The following is a 22727-nucleotide window of genomic DNA, read 5'->3' as shown; positions in this document are numbered from 1 at the left end:
GCTTTTTTTTCTGATTCTATGCAGCTGAAGGGTATATGAGTGAAGATGAATACCTAGAGATTACAGGCATCACCCGTGAACAGTCTGGTCAGTATGAGTGCAGTGCCTCCAATGAGGTAGCAGCTCCGGATGTCCGAAGAGTAAAAGTTACTGTGAATTGTAAGTACCCCTTTCTGGTTGTTTTTGATGCATCAGAAGGAATGGAAAGGGTGGAACAGAGCCCTTGTAAGCATTGTCAGACATTGAAAATAAATGTACAGTCATCAACATGGGATCTATATAGAGCAGTGAATTATTTCCTATATTTTCTGTAGTCTTTCTCTGCCTAATCCAGTAGTCTCAAACTCGTAGCCCGGGGGCCACATGCGGCCCACCAGGTACTATTTTGAAGCCCTCAGTATGTTTTATCATAATCATAAAAGTAAAATAAAAGTTTCTTGATCATATGTCTCTTTAGCTATAAATTACAATATTATTATTAAGACTTAGCCAAAAGGAAAGATTTATAAACTATAAAGAGTTTTACCTCATGCAAAATTGTCATTTCTTTAATAAGACATTAACTGTTTTTTCTGAGGTCCTCCAAGTATCGACAAATCCATAATGTGGCCCTGCAAAGGGTTTGAGTTTGAGACCACTGGCCTAGTCTATAGATATTTGCATGAAGGGGATGGCATTTGATATACTATCTTTCTGTGTGGTTACAATCAAGATACTTGGGGCAATTAAGTGTTAAGTGACTTGCTCTGAGTTACAAAGAGCTGCAGTGGGAATTGAACTCACAACCTCAGGGTGTTGAGGCGGTATACTCTAACAACTAGGCCACTCCTCCACTACCTATCTAGCTAAATACAAATACATACATGTATGAAGAGACTTCATGATCTGTTTATCTTTCTATTCTTCTTTTCCACTGATCTTTTTATTTTTTTCTACATCTCTTGACTCTGCTGTCTGCAGTTCCTCTGTTTCAGCATGTCTGGGGAAAGAGGATAAGAGAAAAGCATCTGTCTACTTTTTGGTTGTATTTTTCTTTAAATGCTATAGAAAAAGCCAAAGTGTTCAAAAATGTGTTCCAGTTTAGAATCACCCTCATATTAAAACATAATTGAATCCATGTATACTGTATACAGTACACCTTCTTAGTATCCCACTGCAAATACCATGTAAATCTTGATGCTGTGCTATTGCAGAGTTTTGTGAATTGTGCTTAGACTCTTTCCACTTGCAACTATATGTCACTTCTTACTTCTAAAGTGCTATGCAAGCCTGTTACTGCAGTGATCGGGTACCATGTCACTTTCTGTCCACAGCAATATGTTACTTCAGATTATATGCTTTTTTTATATATATAGTAAAATATACAACTCAATGTCCTGTATTTTCAATTCTCAAATTTTCTTCTATGTTATTCGGGCTTCAGACATGCCATTTGGTCACCACTCATTCTTCATGGCTGCCAAATATTTCTTTATGGTTATGGCATCCTTACTAGCCCCCCTATATATTTATTTTTCATATTTTTTATTCATTATTTCTTATTTTATCAATCCTTGAAGTGGTACGCACTAATATCAATAACTTAATCTTTTTATTAAAAACTTATCTTAAGTATTTACTTACCTTTGTATATACTTTCTCTTAAGGAGTAGGACATTAAAATACTAGTTAAACGCTTACCCCTTCTCCAAGTATATACAAAGGCAAGTAAATTTTATATAATTGTGAGTCATATCATAGAAACGGGATAGTGTAGAATTACCAACTTTCTCCTTTTAGGGGACTTTTCTTGAAGCAGCCTAACGGCGAAGCATGTCGATGTGAAAGATCCCTTCCCGACATGATAAGAGAAACATTCAGAAAGAAATACTTAAGATAAGTTTTTAATAAAAAAATTAAGTTATTGATATTAGTGCATACCACTTCAAGGGTTGATAAAATAAGAAATAATGAATAAAAAATATGAAAAATAAATATATAGGGGGGCTAGTGAAGAAGCCATAGCCATAAAGAAATATTTGGCATCCATGAAGAATGAGTGGTGACCAAATGGCATGTCTGAAGCCTGAATAACATAGAAGAAAATTTGAGAATTGAAAATACAGGACATTGAGTTGTATATTTTACTATGAATGATTTAGCAATGTCTCACTGCTGACTGAGACACATACTGTTTTGGGTTTTTTTTATAGCTTTTTACAACTGAATTTCTAGCACTAGGTAAATATAGCTGTACTGTAGATAGCTCATGACTCTATGGCAGATGTTATGGAAACAAGAAAGACCTTTTAAGGAAGTGATGCAGGAATTTGTTCTTTTGATTTAACTGGTGACCAACTAGAGTATTTTCTGCCCTTCCTTTTCTACATGTACCTTCCAAGAGGCATCCTCTGTCTTCCAGCAGTATTCTCTGTTCTTCCCACCCTACTCTAAACATCACATGAGAATACATGCTGCCTGCTAACCTCCTAAAGTCTGCTCTGGCCCTTTATTCCAGCATGGGCTTCAGACATTCTTCCTCTAAATCTAACATCAACCTATGATGGTGCTGAGCTTACATTATTGCATCATAGGGAAAGGATGTTATTTTTATACAGAATAGAAAGATAGTAGACAGTAGATTTTTGAACCAGCAGTTTCCTTATTTTTGCTCCTGCAGGCTTTTAAGACCAATAATGCCATGCACTCCTATTTTCAGCCAGTAGGTGGTACTATTGAGTTACTCCTAAACCTCTATAAAAGTAGCACCTCAGCTCATGGAGCAAAAACTGCATCTAGGATTCAAACTTGGGTACTCTGCATGGCAGGACAAAAACTTGCTGCTGCGTTTTAATGAGGTTGTTTTGTTCCTGCAGACCCACCGTACATTTCAGATGCTAAGAACACAGGGGTCACATTAGGACAGAAGGGGATTCTGCAGTGCAATGTCTCAGCAGTCCCTTCTGCTGACTTTTATTGGTACAAGGAAGACAAAAGGTAAGCAAGCATACTTCATAATATTATTTTTGTTGGCTGAGCAGTTTTCTCCTGATCTTTCAGGTTTCCTACACGATCAGAGGATTCAGCTAAGCCCTTCTTTGCTACATTCTAGCCACCAATGCAGCAATAGCTCTTGGGAGCCTAGATTGCAGTTTCCCTCCGAGTGTGTTTCATGTGCACAGTTATCATGGCCAGAAGGTGCCACTGTTGAGTCCTATTGAAGCACCTTCCTGTTTCAAGAGCCATGAACATTGCAGTGCTACTGCGTAATTTGGCTAGTCCTACCATAGACATAATGAAAGAAATATAACTCATCAGTTTGGGCAGGTCTAGGATTTCCATATGGCTCCAGAAAAAGGAGGACAGATTGAGACTTCCTATGCTTTCTGGCTCCTTACTTCCATTGCTTTCAATGGAAGTAAAACACGGATGTCTCAACCCATCTTCCTTTTTCTGGAGCCATATGGTAACCTTAGGCAGGGCAGGTTTGAATTCCTAAACACTGTGTTCATCTTAAATATTTTGGTCTGCCAGTGTGTGCAGATTTCTAACCTGTAGTAATCTAATAAAAGGAAATTCTAGCTCTACTAAAATCATATCAGTATCTATATAACTATAGTGCTCCATTGTACTGTGTCAGGAAAAAGTTTAATATTCTATTCAATTTGAACCTATTTGCTAGTGGAATTTGTAAACTGATTACTTTTGAGGTGAAAATTGAAGATTTATTTCTTCCTAACAGAAGCACTTCTCTGAGTAGTAATTTAAAACAAATCTTGGAAATATTTCTTCACTCAGCATGTAATTAAACTCTGGGATTTGGTGCCAGAGAATGTGGTAAAAGTAGTTACCTTAGCAGGTTAAAAAAAAAAAAAAAGGTTTGGATAATTTCCTAAAGGAAATGTCCATAAGCCATTATGAAGATGGACTTGGGGAAATGCACTGCTTAAAATCTGTTTTACTCTTTTGGAAGCTTGCCAGGTACTTCTGATCTGGATTGGCCACGGTTGGAAACAGAATGTTGGGCTTGATGGACCTTCAGTCTGCTTATGCTCTTATGTTCACATCTTTTGCCAACATACCTGAGCACCTCTTACTGTTCCAGTACTGGGCTGCCCCTCAGACCTATAGTGCCAACACATCTCAATCTTGGCATCTCCCCTGTCATTCAAGGACTGAAACTTCCATATTATCCGTTTTGCTAATGCATCATAGGCTTGGTCTACAGTAATACCTGGAGTGAAGCCATGCAGTTATAACATCAGTTGTCAGCACCCAGCAGGTTCTCACTGAAGTCTAACGTCTTCTCAATGTCTCTTTCACCACAGGCTGACTGACGAGAATAAGGGGTTGAGTGTGGAAAAGAAGGACACTTTCTCAAGACTAACCTTTTTCAATGTGTCTGAACAAGATTATGGCAACTACACTTGTGTGGCCATCAACAAGATGGGTCATACTAATGCCAGCGTCATTCTGTATGGTAAGTAGGAGAGCTAAGAATGGGGACCTTGCAGTGGTAATATGCAAATGTCCTATTTAGTTACCATATTGTGCTCCATGGTAATAAGAGATGCTCAATAAATTCTATAAGGGTGAAATATATATTTTAGGGAGAACACTACTGATCAAATTTTCAAAAATTGGGCAAATATATTCATACAGATAAAAAACAAAATGGTCTTTGAAAATGGCCACCTATGAAAATGTAAGAATGAATATGCACAGAGTGGCAGTGTAAAGACCCGAATGGTCCATCCAGTCTGCCCAATAATACATGCTCCATAAATTATTCATTTAATTTAAAATGGTAATTTTTTGAAGATATTTCTGGGCCAGAAACACAGAACTCTTCCCGATAGTATGCTTAGGTTCTAGCTACTGGAGTCTCTGTCAAAACTCACTCCAGCCCTTCTAAACTATCCCAGCCATCGAAGCCTTCCCCAGCCTGTCCTCAACTGAGTGGCCATATATGAGACACAGACCATGCAAGTCTGCCCAGTACTGGCCTTAGTTCCTTCAGTATATACCCATTATTTTCTGATTTGAGATCCTCTGTGTTCATCCCACGCTTGTTTGAACTCTGTCACTGTTTTCCTCTTCACCACCTGCCTCGGGAACGCATTCCAGGCATCAACCACCCTCTCCGTAAAGAAAAATTTCCTAACATTACTCTTGAGTTTACTACCCCTCAACCTCAAATTATGCCCTCTGGTTTTACCATTTTCCTTTCTCTGGAAGTGGCAGTGTAGATACATTTAACCATGCCAAAAGGATAGGGCAGGCAAAAAATAAGTATGCACATGAACTTCAGAATGAAATCTAGCATACATCTTGGAGTGCTTATGTAAGATCTGCTTCAATGTAATTGTCAAGTATGCAACTATTTTGTGCTCTCATTGTATATTATTTATGTATTTTTTAAACTTTATTACTCGCAACCATCCAACAATTCTGAGCGAGTTACAATCTAACATGCATAATTAAAACAATGTCACAAACTACAAAAAAACATAAAACAAATCATTTCATAAACGATAACAAGACAGTAATATTCTTCATAACTCATTTACAGGAAACAAACATACACGACACAATAAAAGATTAACAAATATGGCCAGAATTTTGAAAAGAAAACACATACAAAGCTTTTGAAAGCAGTATTTGAAAATTACTGTCTAGAGGTTGAGAATAATGTATGCTTCATTACAAAATACCGTGTTTTTCGCTCCATTAGACGCACCTGACCATAAGACGCACCCTATATTTAGAGCAGGACCTAGATTTAGAGCAGGAATATAAGAAATAAAAACATTCTGAAACAAATTCTCCCTACCAGGCTCTGCACCCAACCCCATACTCCTTGCCAAGCTCTGTACCCTGTCCACCCTCTGGTGGTCTAGTGTTAGGTGGGGATAGGGCAGGCAGGCAGGTAGGTACATGGCGGGTAGGTAGGCAGGCAGGCCTCTCCCCCCCCAGACAGCAGGCAGACCCTGGCCTCTCCCTCCTCTTTCCCTATTTTTAATTCAGCAGGCAAGGCTGGTCCTCCCCCCGCGTTCCCCGCACATACCTTTTTTTTACTTCTGGCGCCCTCCTTCACTGGATGTAGCATCTTCCCTCACTGAAAGCAGCACACAAGGTTGGCTGGCTGGCTGCCTGATCCCTGCCACTTCCCCCGAGAACGGCTGACGCGGCTGATTCATCTTCTGTTGTCTTGTGGCATAGCAATGCATCAGATTGCCTGGTGAGGGTTGACAGGGATTGAGAGTGGGAGGGCGGATGAAGTTTGTGGCAGTGGCTTAGTAAGGGGGAGTAGGGGGGGGCAGTCCGCTCCAGGTGCCGTCTTGGTAGGGGTGCTGGCACCCATCCTCCTCTCCACCTTCCCCGCCCTTCCCATGACCATGCACGCTTGCCCCTTCCTTTCCGCCATACCTCTTTTATGTTCAGAGTTTGAGCAGCAACCCTAACCTGCCACTCCCGCCAGCATCAGCTCTTCCTCTGATGTCAATTCCTGGACCCGCACCTAGGAAGCAACATCAGAGAAAGAGCCGACGCTGGTGTGAGCAGCAGCTTGGGGTTGCTGCTTGCACCCTGCATATTAAATAAGTACAGGGGAAAGGGTAGGGGCACAGGCACATGTGTCATAAGGGGGCAGGGAAGGAACAGATGGGGTGGGGGGCATAGAAGAGGGTGAGGGAGGGGTGGCACCGCCCCGGGGCACCTCTCACCCTCACTATGCCACTGGTTGGTAGTCAGCCTGGATTTTCTCTCTGAGGTGGGGATATTGGCTTGGATGGGGGAGGGGCAGTGGTGATGGGAGTGAGCCACATTTTTGGTTTCCGTTCTGGTTCCAGCCAGAACTAATCTGTGGATTCTGACCGTGGATTAAATCTCAGTCAAAATCAAAACCAATGGTTTCAGCCTTTAACTACAGCATTGCCTGAAGAAATGTTTTTGGATTTTCATTCTTTGTGAACTCGGAAATCTTGTACATATTCTTCCTTTGTATAAGATTGGATCTGTCTTCTCAATACTTAGTCCACGGTAGCCAATTATTATTATTTTTTTAATACTGGCCACTGTGGGCTTTATATACCCAGATAGTTAGCAATGGATATTATCTGGATTCTGGTGCTGAATTGCCAGGTGTTGTCAGGTCACCAGGAATTTTCTGGGTACTGGTTTATGTTCAGTAACTGCCTGAATAAAGTTTAAACAGCCCTTATCTGGGCACTTACCTGGTAATTGGGCATAATACTGCTGCTAATCAGGTAGGTCTCAGAACCATCCTGACTCCGCCCCCAGACTGCCCTGGCATTGAACAGATTGTGGTCAAGCTGATTTTCAGCAGCATTATACAGTTAAACTAGGTGTCACTCTTAAGCAGTGACCACAGCTTCCTCCCTTAAGGGCTGTTAAGGGCTTAGATAAACAAGGCATAACGTCATACAGCTACGCAGACGATATCACCATCCTCCTGTCTTTCGACCAAACCACTCCCAACATAACGAACATTGCACTAGAAACACTGTCAAAATGGATGAGAGACCACAAATTAAAACTGAACCAAGACAAAACCAAATTCTTACTTCTAGAAAGAATCAAAACCCCAACCATAACAAACTTAGAAATAAACTCCATCACATATCCCTTACAACCCAACCTAAAACTGCTGGGAATAATGATAGACAAAGGCTGCACCATGCAACTTCAAATCAGCGAAACGGTTCAGAAGGCATTCGCAACCATGCGCAACTTAAGACAAGTCCGAAAATACTTCCACAATGAACAATTCAGACTCATAGTATAAGCGCTAATCCTAGGACCTGTAATGCCCTGCCAACATGCTAAAACATATACAAACAGTCCAAAATACAGCCCTAAGACTAATATACTCGCTGAAAAAATACAACCACATTACCTCAGCTTTACAAGACTCACACTGGCTCCCAGTACAAGCACGCATACAACACAAATCCTACAGCATCCTATTCCAAGCCCTAATGGAAATGGTCCAAACTATCTGAACAATCACCTAATCAGGAAAAACACATCCAGACCAAGGAGAACTCAAGCACACTTTACCCACCCCCCAATCAAAGGCATGCAAACCAAAAAATATTTGACAGTCCACTAGCCACCAGAGCAACAAAAATAGACCACCACTTCTCAAATCTGCTGACCACGACACCCGACTACAAAACATTCAGGAAAGAACTGAAAACCATACTATACAAGAAATTTTTCAAATGATCTAACCAAACCGTATAGACCATTCACAGATCCCAACGCATACTATAGCTATCAACCTTGTAATCTCCCTGGGAATGCCCAGGTTAATTTCTTGTTGTAAACCGCCTAGAACTGAAAGGTATTTGCAGGATAGAAGACATCAATGTAATGTAATGCAATCTATTAAGACATCCCCTACCCCAGTTTAACCCAGGGAGCAGAAAACCCTTCTTATGGCAGTGCACAGCACTGCTACTGAGCTACCAGGCCAACTCAGTTCACTTTTTTCTCTGTCTATGATAAAACATATGGCAAAGTCTGCTGAATCACTGGAGTGAGATTTTTAATGACTTGTAGTTTAATAGGTTGACAATGTTTTTGAAGCCATGACACGGTTACAAAACTATTTGTGTTCCCTTGAGGGTGCTAAGATTCTGGTAAACTCACTTTGGAAAGGTTTGACTACCCTTTCTTCCCTTCACTATATTAATCTTTCTTCCATCTCTGGGAGACGTAGTCTGAAGAGTTTCCAAATTTCTTAAATCAAATTTCCAGCTGTTGCTGAAGAATAGTTCCCAGGAAAAACAGAAATTTTTTTTAAAAAACCCAAACCTTTAGCAATTCGTCTCAAGGATATGTAAATCATGATTAATTTGGGGACTTTTAACCTGCGTTATTTGAATTTGGGTAAAAGTCCCTTCCCCAAAGTGTCTACACACTTATTTCAGGCAACTCTTATTATTTTTTTGTCATACTCAGATTAGTATTAAAAGGGAGTGGATAGGGGGTTAAAGAATTATTGCTTAGTGCCGGGGTAGGCAATTCCGGTCCTCGAGAGCCGGAACCAGGTCATGTTTTCAGGATATCCACAATAAATATGCATGAGATAGATTTGCATCTAAAGGAGATAGTGCATGCAAATCCATCTCATACATATTCATTGTGGATATCCTGAAAACCTGACCTGGCTCCGACTCTCGAGGACCGGAATTGCCTAGCCCTGGCTTAGTGCAATTATTCATAACCTACTCAGATTCCTGTCTTCTCCTGGCTTGTGAGTGTCAAAATGAAGAGTGCCCTACATCACAATTTAAGTTATAAAGTGATTGTTAACTATTGTTCGCATTTGATGTTGTGTTTATACTTTTATTCCTGCAAGATCAGACATTGTTCTTCTTCTCTCACCGCTACCTGTCATTCTCCCACATGCTTATTGCAAGTTGCAAGTGACTTTTCCTACGTCACTGATGTGGCGTGCAGTGTACTGTTAGCAAAGTTTGCTAAGCATGAATTGTTTTTGCCATAGCTTGCTGGTTAGTGCCAAACTCAGATTATTGGTGACCCAGGCTGAAAGTGCTGACAACCCATAAATCCAAATTATAGATAGGGCACTTTGAGTTGTGTGCGTGCTCAATTTTCAGATGCAACTTCATTGAATAACAAGCCAATTAGTGCTGATAATTGCTTCGTAACATAAGAACATAAGAATTGCCACTGCTGGGTCAGACCAGTGGTCCATCATACCCAGCAGTACGCTCACGCGGCGACCTTATGGTCAAAGACCAGCATCCTAACTGAGACTAGCCTTACCTGCGTACGTTCCAGTTCAGCAGGAACTTGTCTAATTTTGTCTTGAATCCCTGGAGGGTGTTTTCCCCTATGAACATAAGAATTGCCGCTGCTGGGTCAGACCAGCGGTCTGCTCACGCGGTGGCCCTCTGGTCAAAGACCAGTGCCCTAACTGAGACCAGCCCTACCTGCGTACGTTCTGGTTCAGCAAGAACTTGTCTAACTTTGTCTTGAATCCCTGGAGGGTGTTTTCCCCTATGAACATAAGAATTGCCGCTACTGAGTCAGACCAGCGGTCCATCATGCCCAGCAGTCCGCTCACGCGGTGGCCCTCTGATCAAAGACCAGTGCCCTAACTGAGACTAGCCCTACCTGTGTCCGTTCCGGTTCAGCAGGAACTTGTCTAACTTTGTCTTGAATCCCTGGAATGTGTTTTCCCCTATGACAGAATCCTATGACAGATTTTAGTTTAAGAACATAAGAATAGCCTTACTGGGTCAGACCAATGGTCCATCAAGCCCAGTAGCCCGTTCTCACGGTGGCCAATCCAGGTCACTAGTACCTGGCCAAAACCCAAGGTGTAGCAATATTCCATGCAGTGGTTTCCTCCATGTCTTTTTCAATAACAGACTATGGACTTTTCCTCCAGGAACTTGTCCAAACCTTTCTTAAAACCAGCTACACTATCCACTCTTACCACATCCTCTGGCAAACGCGTTTAAGTTTATGTATGTAAATTTAGGCACAGGGGCCGTGCCTAAATTTTACACATGGTGCCAAATGGGAGGGTCATGGACGGAGGCGTTCCTCACATTTATGCATGTAATTATAGAATAAGAGGTATTTATGCCTAATTTTAGGCACAAGATTTTGCATTACGCTTCTGCTATTCTATAAACTATGCCTAACTTTAGGCTATGTTTATAGAATAGTGCTTAGACAGGATTTTTAGGCAATAATATTTTTCGGCACAATATACATAATTCAGTCCATAGTGTTCTTGCTGATTCAAAACAAGAGTGCCATTTGGAAGAGCGCGACTGTATTACTATTTAAAAAGGCTTACCAAAGACCTTCAGTCACTTTCCGCACTGGACAGAATGCCAGGAAATCAAAATAGTATACAAATTAAGTTTTATTACATATATACAATATTTCTAGCCATAATCATTGATTAAGTACAGAGTTTGAATCAATACGTTACCGGTTATTACATCATCACGGTTATTACATCATCACTCCGTCGGGGGACCACGATCAGGAGGCTTATTCAGAATATCATCACACAACTCGTCAGTAGTGGAAAAAAAAGTCCCTGTTTTTCTTTCTGGGAAGGCAATATTTATACACATCCCCTCCTTGTAACTGAATGCCGGGGGGATGTTTACCAATCAGTATGTGTTAGAAACTCCTAGCCTGCCTCGTGAGCTAATTTCCCATCCCCTTCCTTGTGGAGGATGTTTACCAATCTGACTACACATCCCCCCCTTATGGATTGAGCTAACTGAATGCTTGTGGATTGAGCTAACTGAATGCCGGGAGGGTGTTTACCAATCAGTATGTGTTAGAAACTCCTAGCCTGCCTCATGAGCTGATTTCCCATCCCCTTCCTTGTGGAGGATGTTTACCAATCTGACTACACATCCCCCCCTTATGGATTGAGCTAACTGAATGCTTGTGGATTGAGCTAACTGAATGCCGGGAGGATGTTTACCAATCAGTATGTGTTAGAAACTCCTAGCCTGCCTGAGCTTACAATGACCTGCTCTCATAATTATCAGCAGGTGCTGAAAACTCCTGGCCTTGCTCGTTCTCATAATACTTGTGTTTCCCTGTAACAGCTATCATGGATCCTAGGCAGTGTCATTCAATATTAATAATTCTTTCATACCATCCGTTTCACATTCGTATCACATTCGGTCCTTATTGAGTGATACTGCCATAGGATACCATCGTGGGCCGTGTTGGTTTACAGCATAGTCCATAAACCACGTAACAATTCCACAAGGACAAAACAAGTACTACTATGGTTAGAATAAGTAAAGGGTGAATTAGCCAATTCAAAGTGGTAGTAGCTGATGGTGCATAGCCCAGAAACACATCCCACCAGTGATGCGATGTTGCATCCGCAATTGTGGATCCAATATGAATAATTTGATCTGCTACAATGGTAGTACTAATCTGGTGCTCTAATATACTTTTGTTCAAATTCCTTATGGACTGATTTATCCTACGGGATCCTTGTATTATTGCCTTTAACTTTTCCAACTTCAAATCCCAATTTGGAACGGAAAAATTGTTTTCCCAGAGTACATTTGTTTTAAGTCCTAAATCAGGAGTTAAAACATAAGTTTGCTTCTGCCAAAGAAGTGTTGACATATTGTGTAAGCATCCTACAAACGGTACTATCATTTTTGGTCTTATTGGTTCATTAGTTACCCCACATATTACACGTGGTGCTATTTCAATCATATATTGATAAGTTACCGGTAATATGGTCCATTCACACACATTTACAGTATTTTGTAATAAACATGGTTCATATACTATTGATTGTAATTTACAAATACGCCCTTGCAATGTGGAGTCACAAAATGTTAAATCATGAGTTTGATTATTCATATCAATCATTTGTCCGTTGAATTTAGGTGCCCAGAAAAATTGTTTCTGAGGTTCCCCTAGTATGAGGGGTAACACTACATATTTACACATAATAATTTTTTTTGTAACATTATACATTTTAAACATTCCTATGCAGTGAGTATCATTACATTGTACTTCTGGTGCTTGAAATTGTATCCAAAAGGTTTTTGGTATAGTTTTATTAAACACGGTCCTCCATATCTGCTCATTTCCAGTCATTAATTTAGATTGAAAAATTCCTTTTTGTTGTTGTTGCTGCATGGTTTGTAACGTACATAGAGTCCAATTAATTATGTTGGAAACCTTCTGATCAATTATATATTCAATATCTGCTGTGGCATTTGCTAGGTTAAGTAATTGATTATCAATCCCTGTTTGTAATAATGCAGATTGCCATATGGTAGGCATCCATTTTGCAGCTACAGTCAAAGCATCATTAATATTACTTCCCGCCTTATGTAATCTATTGGCCAATGTTTCAATATCAAATGTGTTTAAAGTACCTGTGATGGTACCATATCCACCCATTAACGTATCATACCATGCTCTCCTTCCTCGGTATGAACACTGAGAAGAGGGAGGAAATGATATTTCAAACATCACATTAATTTTTTGTGCGTGTAGGCCTACCATTTCACATGTGGATGGTAATCTCTTTATTTGTCCCGGATCTACCTTGGCCGTATCATTTTTTATGAATACCACAAATTCTACCCACATTGATCGGTTATAAATTTCTGTGGCATTAGTACATACTACATAAGACCTATTCACAGTAATATTCATTTGGGTTCCAATATATGTAGTACAATTGTTTGTAACAAAATACCTCTGGGTCGAACTGTTCCATGTCATAAATTCTTCTGTTTGACAACACATGACTAGCACTTCTGCAGTTATATTCAAGGTAGTGTTTAGTCCCTCATATAATACGTATTGGGCGATTGGTCTAGTGTGTTCATTGCTTTTAATTTCTGTAATCCATGTATGGTCTTTTATTGTCACATTTGCAATGGTACATCTGGAGTTAGCGCTGCAAGTGAAGTTATCTTGCTTCCGATTCATTGAAGAATGCTTCCATCTCCATGACGTAACGACCCCTTCTTTAATTGTAATACGTCGCCCGGGGGCAGCGCCTTTTACCCCATACCATATTCCAAGGATTCCAAGGCACACGTATATCTGCAAGTTTCAGAAAACATTATTACTCTCTCAAATAACATTTCTCCTGAGGGACATATTCCCATTTTTCCACTCCCGGTTTCATTACAAGGAGAGCCTTATCTTTCCCGATTGCAATCACCTCCGCTGGTTCCGGAGGTCCTTTAGGATTGCTAATCCAGATTTTGGCTCCTACGTTTACGGTATTTGTAGCTCCAAACCCCCCTTCCCCTCTTACAGTCAACTGAGAAGGAGGGGTTATTTCCCTAATTGGCACAATATAGATTGATATCAATAACAATTGAGCTACTCGTTCCCCCTTCGCAATTATTACATCATTTTCTCCTAAATTTATCAATATGACTTTAACCTCCCCTTGATAATCAGCATCAATTACTCCCCCTAAAGTGATAATTCCTCTTATAGCAAAACTGGAACGGGTACCTAATTGTCCATAATGCCCTGTGGGAATTTTTACTCCTACTCCGGTAGGAATAACTTTTACCGATTGGGGATTTATAACCAATGTATCCAGGCTGTACATATCTAATCCCGCAGCCAATGGCGTGGCCCGGTAAGGAATATTGGCTTCAGGGTGTATTTTCCAATATTCCATGGCAGCTATGGACAGTTTCCCAATCGTCAAATTGGGGGTTAACATTCTCATTAACGGGGTAGTTGATTCCGTTAAAGGACGATTATTTAATTTTTGTAATGCTGTAGATACATTATCCCTCCACTGCCCATATTTGCCATCTGTAGTTAGTTTTTTAAGGGCCTCCTTCAAAAGTCCATTCATCCGTTCAATTAATCCCGCTGCCTGGGGATAATAGGGCATGTGATATACCCATTCAATATTATTTTCCTTAGCATATTCTTTTATCTGCCCTCCCGTAAAATGTGATCCATTATCAGTTTGTATTTGTAAGGGCATACCATAATACTGAATAATCATGTCTAAAGTCCTTAGAGTGCTCCATTGTGATGCAGAGGCACAAGGGAATGCTAGTAATAATCCTGAGTATGTATCTACAGCAGTACACATATATTTACATTTGCGACTTTCGGGTAATGGTCCTATGAAATCCATTTGCCAAATCTGGGCTGGCAACCGCCCCCTGCCTATGTGCCCCATTACCGTATGTGGTACTTCCCGTTTCTTGATATGTTGACACACCGGACATTTTCCGATCACATGTTTGATCATATCTATCGTTAAAGGAATCCCTCGTTCCTGAGCCCACCTGTAAGTAGCTTTTTCTCCAAGATGTCCACTTTTCTGATGTGCCCAAATGGCTGTACCTTCCAACCATTCTTCCACCTTAGGAATTTCATTAGTAGTTGTTACAGAAATGGCAGCTGCAGCATCTGCTTGGGAATTAAACAATCGTTCCATTGAATCAACAGGCATATGTGCATCTACAAGTAATACTGACACTGTTGTTTCCTGTACAATTTCTTCTATGTCTTGCCACAATTCTTTACCCCACAGTTCCTTACCATGAATTAGCCAATTATGGGACTTCCACCCCATTAACCATGTAGCAAGACCATTAGCGACCGACCAGGAGTCAGTAAAAAGATGACATTCCCCTCCTCTTTCTTTCCTTAAAGCAGTGACTACCGCCATCAATTCAGCGTATTGACTGCTCATTCCTTTTCCCTCCATCACCAGGGTAGTATCAGTTTTAGGGTTATAGGGCACACTTTTCCACTTCCGCTCTCCCCCCACATATTTGGCAGACCCATCTGTGAACCAAGCATGTTTTTGTTGTTCTGACGTGAGATTATCAAATCCCACTCCCCATTTTACTGGGGATTCATGAGCATATACTGGCTTTATGATTTCCAGCTCTCCATTAGGAATATTAGCTATTTTTTCATGCAAAGTAGCTACCCCATGCTCACCTATTTTAGCTCTTTGGGAAATGTACCATTTCCATTTAATAATACTTTGTTCCTGAGCATATCCTACTCTATTTGACTTGGGATCAGACATTACCCATTGCATAATTGGAATTTGTGGTCGCAATAGTACTGTATGACCTAATGTTATTTGTTCTGTCTCAGCTAGCGCCCAATAACATGCTAAAAGTTGTTTTTCGAAGGGAATATATTTTTCACCTGCTTCCGGGAATTTCCTGTTCCAGAATCCTAATGGTACCCATTTTCCACTTTGTTTTTGCCATAATGACCAATTAGCATGCATTTGATTAATAGATACATGTAATTCTACTTCCCCTTCTCTCATGGGCCACAAATCTACAGCGGTCTGTATGGCTTGTTTAGCATTTTCAAAAGCAACCTGCTGTTCTTCTCCCCACATAAACTCATATTTTTTACGTGTTACCTTGTATAATGGGCTCAGTAGTTGACTCAAATGTGGAATATGTTGTCTCCAAAATCCAAATAAACCAATGTATGATTGCATCTCCTGCTTATTCTTTGGAGTGGGAAAATCTAATATTTTTCGTTTTGCTTTCTCTGTGATTTCCATATGTCCTCTATTCCACTGAATTCCTAAAAATTTTACCGATGTTGCCGGTCCTTGTATTTTTGTTGGATTTATTTCCCATCCCTTCTTTTTCATATGGTCAATTAATAAATCTAACTGCCCTTGCACCTCTTCCTTCGTTGTTCCCTGTATCAATATGTCGTCGATGTAATGAGAAATTTGTATAGATGGGAGCTTCTGAAATTCATCTAAATGTTCCGCTATTATTCGATGACAAATGGTAGGACTATGTAACCATCCCTGTGGTAGCCTAGTAAAAGTAAATTGCCTTCCTTGCCATGTGAATGCAAACTGAGATTGGGCACGTTCTTCAATAGGGATAGTGAAGAATGCGTTAGCTAAATCAATTACGGCATACCATTCCCCATCATGTCCCTGGATCCTTTCAATAATCCCTATCGTATCAGGGACTGCAGCCGTAAGTGGCGGGGTAAATTTATTTAGTTGACGGTAATCCACGGTCATTCTCCATGTACCGTCACTTTTCTTGACTGGCCACACCGGATTATTCCAGGCGGTGGTGATAGGTACCATCACCCCTGCCTCCACCATTTCCCTTATGGTTTCTGTAATTTCCTTATGCCCTCCTGGTATTCGGTATTGCTTCATTGCAATTAATTTTGTGGCCGGAGGTATATGTACTGGGGTCATTTTTACCTTACCTACCAATATTGGACAAGCTTCTATTGAAGACTTTCTCACAGCAAGGCATATTTTCCCTCCGGTAAATGAAGTGTCATCCCTTTTAAAATGTCCATTCCTATTATATACTCCGGAATGGGTACTATGATGACAGTACATTTCCGCAGAGGTAAATTTCCCAATTTCAATGTCACTTGAGTTTGCACACCCTCCGTTACTTTCCCTCCTAACCCTGAAATTTTTATTTTTGGTCCTTTGAATTTTTGTGGATTCCCATATATTAAGGTAGCCTCCGCTCCAGTATCAATTAGAGCAGGAACCCGTTGTACATTTCCTCCCTTCCAATGTATTCCTAATTGAACATATGGACGTTCATCAGGTTTTATCCACATAGGAGTTCGGCTCGCTACCTATTCTGAATCCTCTGTCATGGGAGGAGGGGCTGTTGGAGTCAACATCATGTAATCCTTAAATTGAGAGGCCATAGCTACCGCCAATTCCTTCCAGGGGTACAGATCCTTATATTGTTCCCAATCTGGAAGTTTTGGTTTTTCTACCTCCTTCCTTTCATCTTTTCCTCTCTCTTTCTTTTCTTTCGACATTTCTTTAGTCACCTTCCTGCTTTTTAACACCTTTTGCTTATAGAGTCCCCATAATACTCCAGTTTCTGCCCCATCTATTTTTTCCTTGTTTACCCCTGCCTTTATTAAAGCTTGAAACATTTCCTTCCTTGATACCCTCCCCTCGTGACTGTTACTCGTAAATTGAGGATGTCTGGGGGGAGGCCTTATTTCTCTTCTTATTTCCATATTAGTTCCCTCATTTTTTGACCATTCCCCCATATCTTGCAATTCTATCATTCTATCTAATAAGACAGAGACCTGATCCCCAGTTAATGATAATAACAGGGTCATCATCACAGCCTTGTATGCTGGGGGCGTAGTTTTTAATACCCTATTCCTAAATCCTGCAGTTACAGGGATTACATAAGGATCCTCTGTGACTTCTAGGATGTGTAGGGAACTGCGCATTGCTTCCTCTTTCACCCTTTCAATCCCATCTTTCAAAGCAAACCAAGGTCTATCATTAGCAGGAATATCTCCTTCAGTTGGATATTTATCCCTCATCCCATAAATAATGAGCCCCGCCACAGTAATATTTTCCCCATTTCTTCCTTCAAAGTATGTACGCATCGCCCGTGTTACTATAGGGTCTCGCGTTACAGTGTAAAATTTGTGTACATCCCCTTTATCCAAACTTACCCCAGCTGCTCCCGTATCCATTAATCGTACCACCCATTTCATATCCCCTTCCCCACTTCTTTGCCTAAATCTTCCCAATATATCATCCACTTCTGCCTGAGTGAAATCCTCTAAACTTTCTCTTGCTTGCACATGGGGCACCAATTCAGTCTCATACATCACCTGATCCCCCTTCGCTGCGGGTGTCCCATCCACATTCAATACCACCCCATCCCTATTCCATACCGGGATTCTTTGTCCATCCCCTCCTCTTTTATCCTGCCTATCAGGTCCATAAGTGGTCTGATGTTTTCGCCTAGTTACTGGTTTTACTGATGGGTTACTTATACCAACGGGGGGATCTATTTCTGGATCAGGACACCGAGGTCCTCCTGGACAATCGTCCCAATCCCATTCATCATTCGAGTCAGTACTATCCCAAACATCCCCATCCCACTTACTAGGGTCCCAATTTACTGTAGCGGCCGCAATATGTTTCTGCACCTTTATTCTATTTACGCGACTGCGCCTTTTCTTATATTTTGTGGCAGCAATATAAACTGCAGATTCCTCAGCTATCTTTTGATAGTGATCTAACTTGTCTCTTAATAGCTTACCACTACATTCCAGCATAAGACAACGCCTCTCTGCTTCCACTTGCGCCCGTTCTGCTTTAATTATTTCCTGAACTGCTGTTTGCAACCGCATGTGCACTATACGGTATGCAGAAGTTAATACCCAGCTCCTTCGAGCCAGAGCAACTACATCACCCGATTTATCGGGGCATTTTCCTAAAGCTTGTACAAGATCAATTGGTTCTGCACTTCCCAGAACCTTTTCCCATGACTCTGCTAATCCATGATTATTGGCTAGTTCTTGTGCTATTAAATTATACGGTGCCTCGGTCCAGCAGGGCACCTCTGTAGGTTCTTTTGAGGATTTCTCTCTCTTCCTGAACATTCCTGTATCACAAGAGCGCTCAGGTTTTCTTTAGAGAAATCCTGCCGACTACGCCAATTAATGTATTACTATTTAAAAAGGCTTACCAAAGACCTTCAGTCACTTTCCGCACTGGACAGAATGCCAGGAAATCAAAATAGTATACAAATTAAGTTTTATTACATATATACAATATTTCTAGCCATAATCATTGATTAAGTACAGAGTTTGAATCAATACGTTACCGGTTATTACATCATCACGGTTATTACATCATCACTCCGTCGGGGGACCACGATCAGGAGGCTTATTCAGAATATCATCACACAACTCGTCAGTAGTGGAAAAAAAAGTCCCTGTTTTTCTTTCTGGGAAGGCAATATTTATACACATCCCCTCCTTGTAACTGAATGCCGGGGGGATGTTTACCAATCAGTATGTGTTAGAAACTCCTAGCCTGCCTCGTGAGCTAATTTCCCATCCCCTTCCTTGTGGAGGATGTTTACCAATCTGACTACACATCCCCCCCTTATGGATTGAGCTAACTGAATGCTTGTGGATTGAGCTAACTGAATGCCGGGAGGGTGTTTACCAATCAGTATGTGTTAGAAACTCCTAGCCTGCCTCATGAGCTGATTTCCCATCCCCTTCCTTGTGGAGGATGTTTACCAATCTGACTACACATCCCCCCCTTATGGATTGAGCTAACTGAATGCTTGTGGATTGAGCTAACTGAATGCCGGGAGGATGTTTACCAATCAGTATGTGTTAGAAACTCCTAGCCTGCCTGAGCTTACAATGACCTGCTCTCATAATTATCAGCAGGTGCTGAAAACTCCTGGCCTTGCTCGTTCTCATAATACTTGTGTTTCCCTGTAACAGCTATCATGGATCCTAGGCAGTGTCATTCAATATTAATAATTCTTTCATACCATCCGTTTCACATTCGTATCACAGCGACCCAGTGAGATGCTTTTGCCTTGCCAATTGCGAAAAGCTTTAGACATGTTAGTTCAATCATATTTATTGACATTTTAAAGCATATAACAATCAGCAGGCATGAGTGACCAAAAATGATCATGGTCATATATCCATCAATTGGTCTTGAGAACAGTATTTCTATTATCTAATCCCCTGATGAAGCAGAATGTGAAACGGATCCAGTTGGGATCAGGACCTTTTAGTTAAGTTGAGCTGTTCTTTATTAATGCAATCATATTAAAGACACATCTTTATTAGAATTTAAAATTATAAGGAGGTTTTCTTCAGACCAATGATTGATGTTACAAGTTTCAAGTTTTATTAAAATTTGATGTGTACACAATGTTAAATATTTCAGCGTATTATAGATTAAAATAGGGGAAAGACTACAACAATTTATTCCCAAATAATATATACATACAAGATTCAATACAGACACAAAAGGAAAGGGGGGTGAACTACAATCATTAAAGTAGAAAGAAGACATATACGGGTAACACATTAGGGGGGCAAAGAGTGAAAAAGGAAGATTGAATTAAAAAGAAAATAAATAAATAGATAAACAAAAAAATAGGCATGTATTTTTTACTTGCTACTAAAGGAGATCAGAGGTCTTTGTTCCTCCTTTTGTTAAGTAATTTATTTCAGTCAACATTTCATTGACATATTATTGTTATTCTTGATGTTATATTTTTGGACATTTTTGATATTTGATACTTTAATATTTTTTATGTTTATATTCCCCACTTTTGTAGTTGGTTTTTCAATGAGTGGGTGTGGTGTTTGTTTTTTTTTTTGGGGGGGGGTTGTCTTTTTTCTTTCTAAGTGATTCTATTATTTCTACATTTTTTTGAGAAGTAGTTCCTGCCATAAATCATTTACATGGATTTCAATGTCTCTTGATAACATGTAATTTGCCATGGTACCTGCACTCTTTCATTTGGAAGGAGTAGATCTATTGTGTTTATACAATGGCCAGCACAATCACTGGGCCTGTTCAACAGTATTGTATAATATGGTTTTGCTAATCACATTAACTTGCAAGAATAGAACACATAGATTGAGTTTTAATAAAATAATATGTATCAGTTGCCAAAGACATAATAAGAATTCAAAAGTGAACTCAATAAAGTTGTAACATAGCTCTGTAGAGCTACTCTAAACATAAGCTCCATTGTTTTTCCCTGGAAAAGGAAATCATAGAATCAGATACTATTTTCAGAAAGTAAGGTAGGCAGCCAGCATGTCAGGGGTAATTCTATGACTGGCACCTATGTGATGCCCATTTTTAAAAGGAAAGTGTTTATTTCCATTATAGAATACTAGGGTAACAGATGAAATAGAGCTGATGGAAGTGCTCACTAGAGAATGGCATGGTGGTAAACCGGGGTAAACCGCAGGAACAGATTAACTTTTGTACTGTTTAGCACAAATGTAGGAACAAAGCTTTTTACTGCTCTGTAGGAGCAGTAAAAAGCTTTGATCCCGCAGGGAACCCTACCCACAATCACAGCCCCCCTCCCCCTTGTGGCTCCAGCCATCCTTCCCCTATTAAGCCAAAAACACGGGACTACAACGGGAACTCACGGCAGCCATTTTGATGGAGGATTTGCACAGGGCAGGAGCATAGGAAGATCTCTCCTGCCCCGCATCACCGCTAGACCTCCAGGTAAGGTCTGGGGACGTAGGAGGGAGGGGGATGGGTCAGAGCCGGCCCCAAAACTTAGTCACAATTTTTTCCCTATTCGCGGGCCGGCGTTGCACCTAACCCCCGCAAATACGGAGGGAAAGCTGTACAGTGGTACCTTGGTTTACGAGCATAATTCGTTCCAGAAGCATGCTCGTAAACCAAAATACTCGTATATCAAAGCAAGTTTCCCTATAGGAACTAAGGGAACTTGCTTGATTCGTTCCCACCCACCCCCATCCCCTGAGGCCAGCAGTGTTGCTCTACCCCCCCAAGAACTGGCATTGCTCCCCCCGCTCATGAAGGCCCCCCCGCGTGATCCACCTTCCCCCCTTCTCATTTCGCCCCCCCCCCCCGTTCGTAGCGCCCCCCCCCCCCCGCGATCCAGCACCCTCCGCTCATGTCGCACCCCCTCCCTGCCGGAATCCGGCATCAAAAAGGCACCCACCCACCCGATCACATTTCTTACCCCCCATTTGGCACCGGCACCGGCACCAACGCATAGGACATGCCAGTGCCAGTGCCCGAAGATCTGCCTCCTTCTGCGCTGGGCCTTGAGCATCTGCGCACGCTCAAGGCCTTCGTGTTCCCGTTCTCTCCGAGATTCCGGATTGCGGCGGGGAGGGGGTGCGATGTGAGCGGAGGGTGTCGGATCGCGGGGGGGGGGGGTGGCGCTCTTAAATCGAGGCACGCTCGGTTTCCAAGGCGCTGATTTTGCGAATATTTTGCTCTTCTTGCAAAACACTCGCAAACAGGTGCACTCGCAAACCGAGGTACCACTGTATATCTTTTGGTGGTTTTTCTTCTTTCCAAGCTGAATTCCTTTTTTAAAAAAATTAGAACCCACTTAACTCTGGCTTGTACCACTTTGCTGTTGTCTGCTGCTGGTTACAGTAGATGATTCTAAATGGAACTCGGTTGTGTGAGTCCATTTCATTTTATAAGCTGTACTAACAGGCTCAGGGCAGCCCAAGATAGCCTGTAACACACTGATAAAATGAAACAAAATAGAACGCCAAAGGTAATGAGTGCTCTGGCTTATAGAAAAGGCAAAATACTCAAAATTAAGAAACCACAGCATGCTCCGAAGAGCATTTCAGGCACTGAGCTTGCAGTGGCAAAGCTGAATAATGGAATCCGT

General features: G+C 41.1%; 1 protein-coding gene across 1 annotated transcript in view; it reads left to right on the top strand.

The window, feature by feature from the left end:
* Positions 1 to 22727, top strand: part of LOC117347237 (neurotrimin-like) — a 751522-nt gene that overhangs the window by 697231 nt on the left and 31564 nt on the right. The window contains exons 4-6 of the mRNA XM_033917886.1: positions 25 to 159; positions 2856 to 2976; positions 4308 to 4459. Of these exons, the coding sequence (XP_033773777.1) occupies positions 25 to 159; positions 2856 to 2976; positions 4308 to 4459 (408 nt within the window). The remainder of the gene's footprint in view (positions 1 to 24; positions 160 to 2855; positions 2977 to 4307; positions 4460 to 22727) is intronic.

The sequence above is a fragment of the Geotrypetes seraphini genome, chromosome 13 (genome assembly GCF_902459505.1).
Source record: "Geotrypetes seraphini chromosome 13, aGeoSer1.1, whole genome shotgun sequence".
NCBI lineage: Eukaryota > Metazoa > Chordata > Amphibia > Gymnophiona > Dermophiidae > Geotrypetes > Geotrypetes seraphini.
This window is presented reverse-complemented; position numbering and strand designations above follow the sequence as displayed.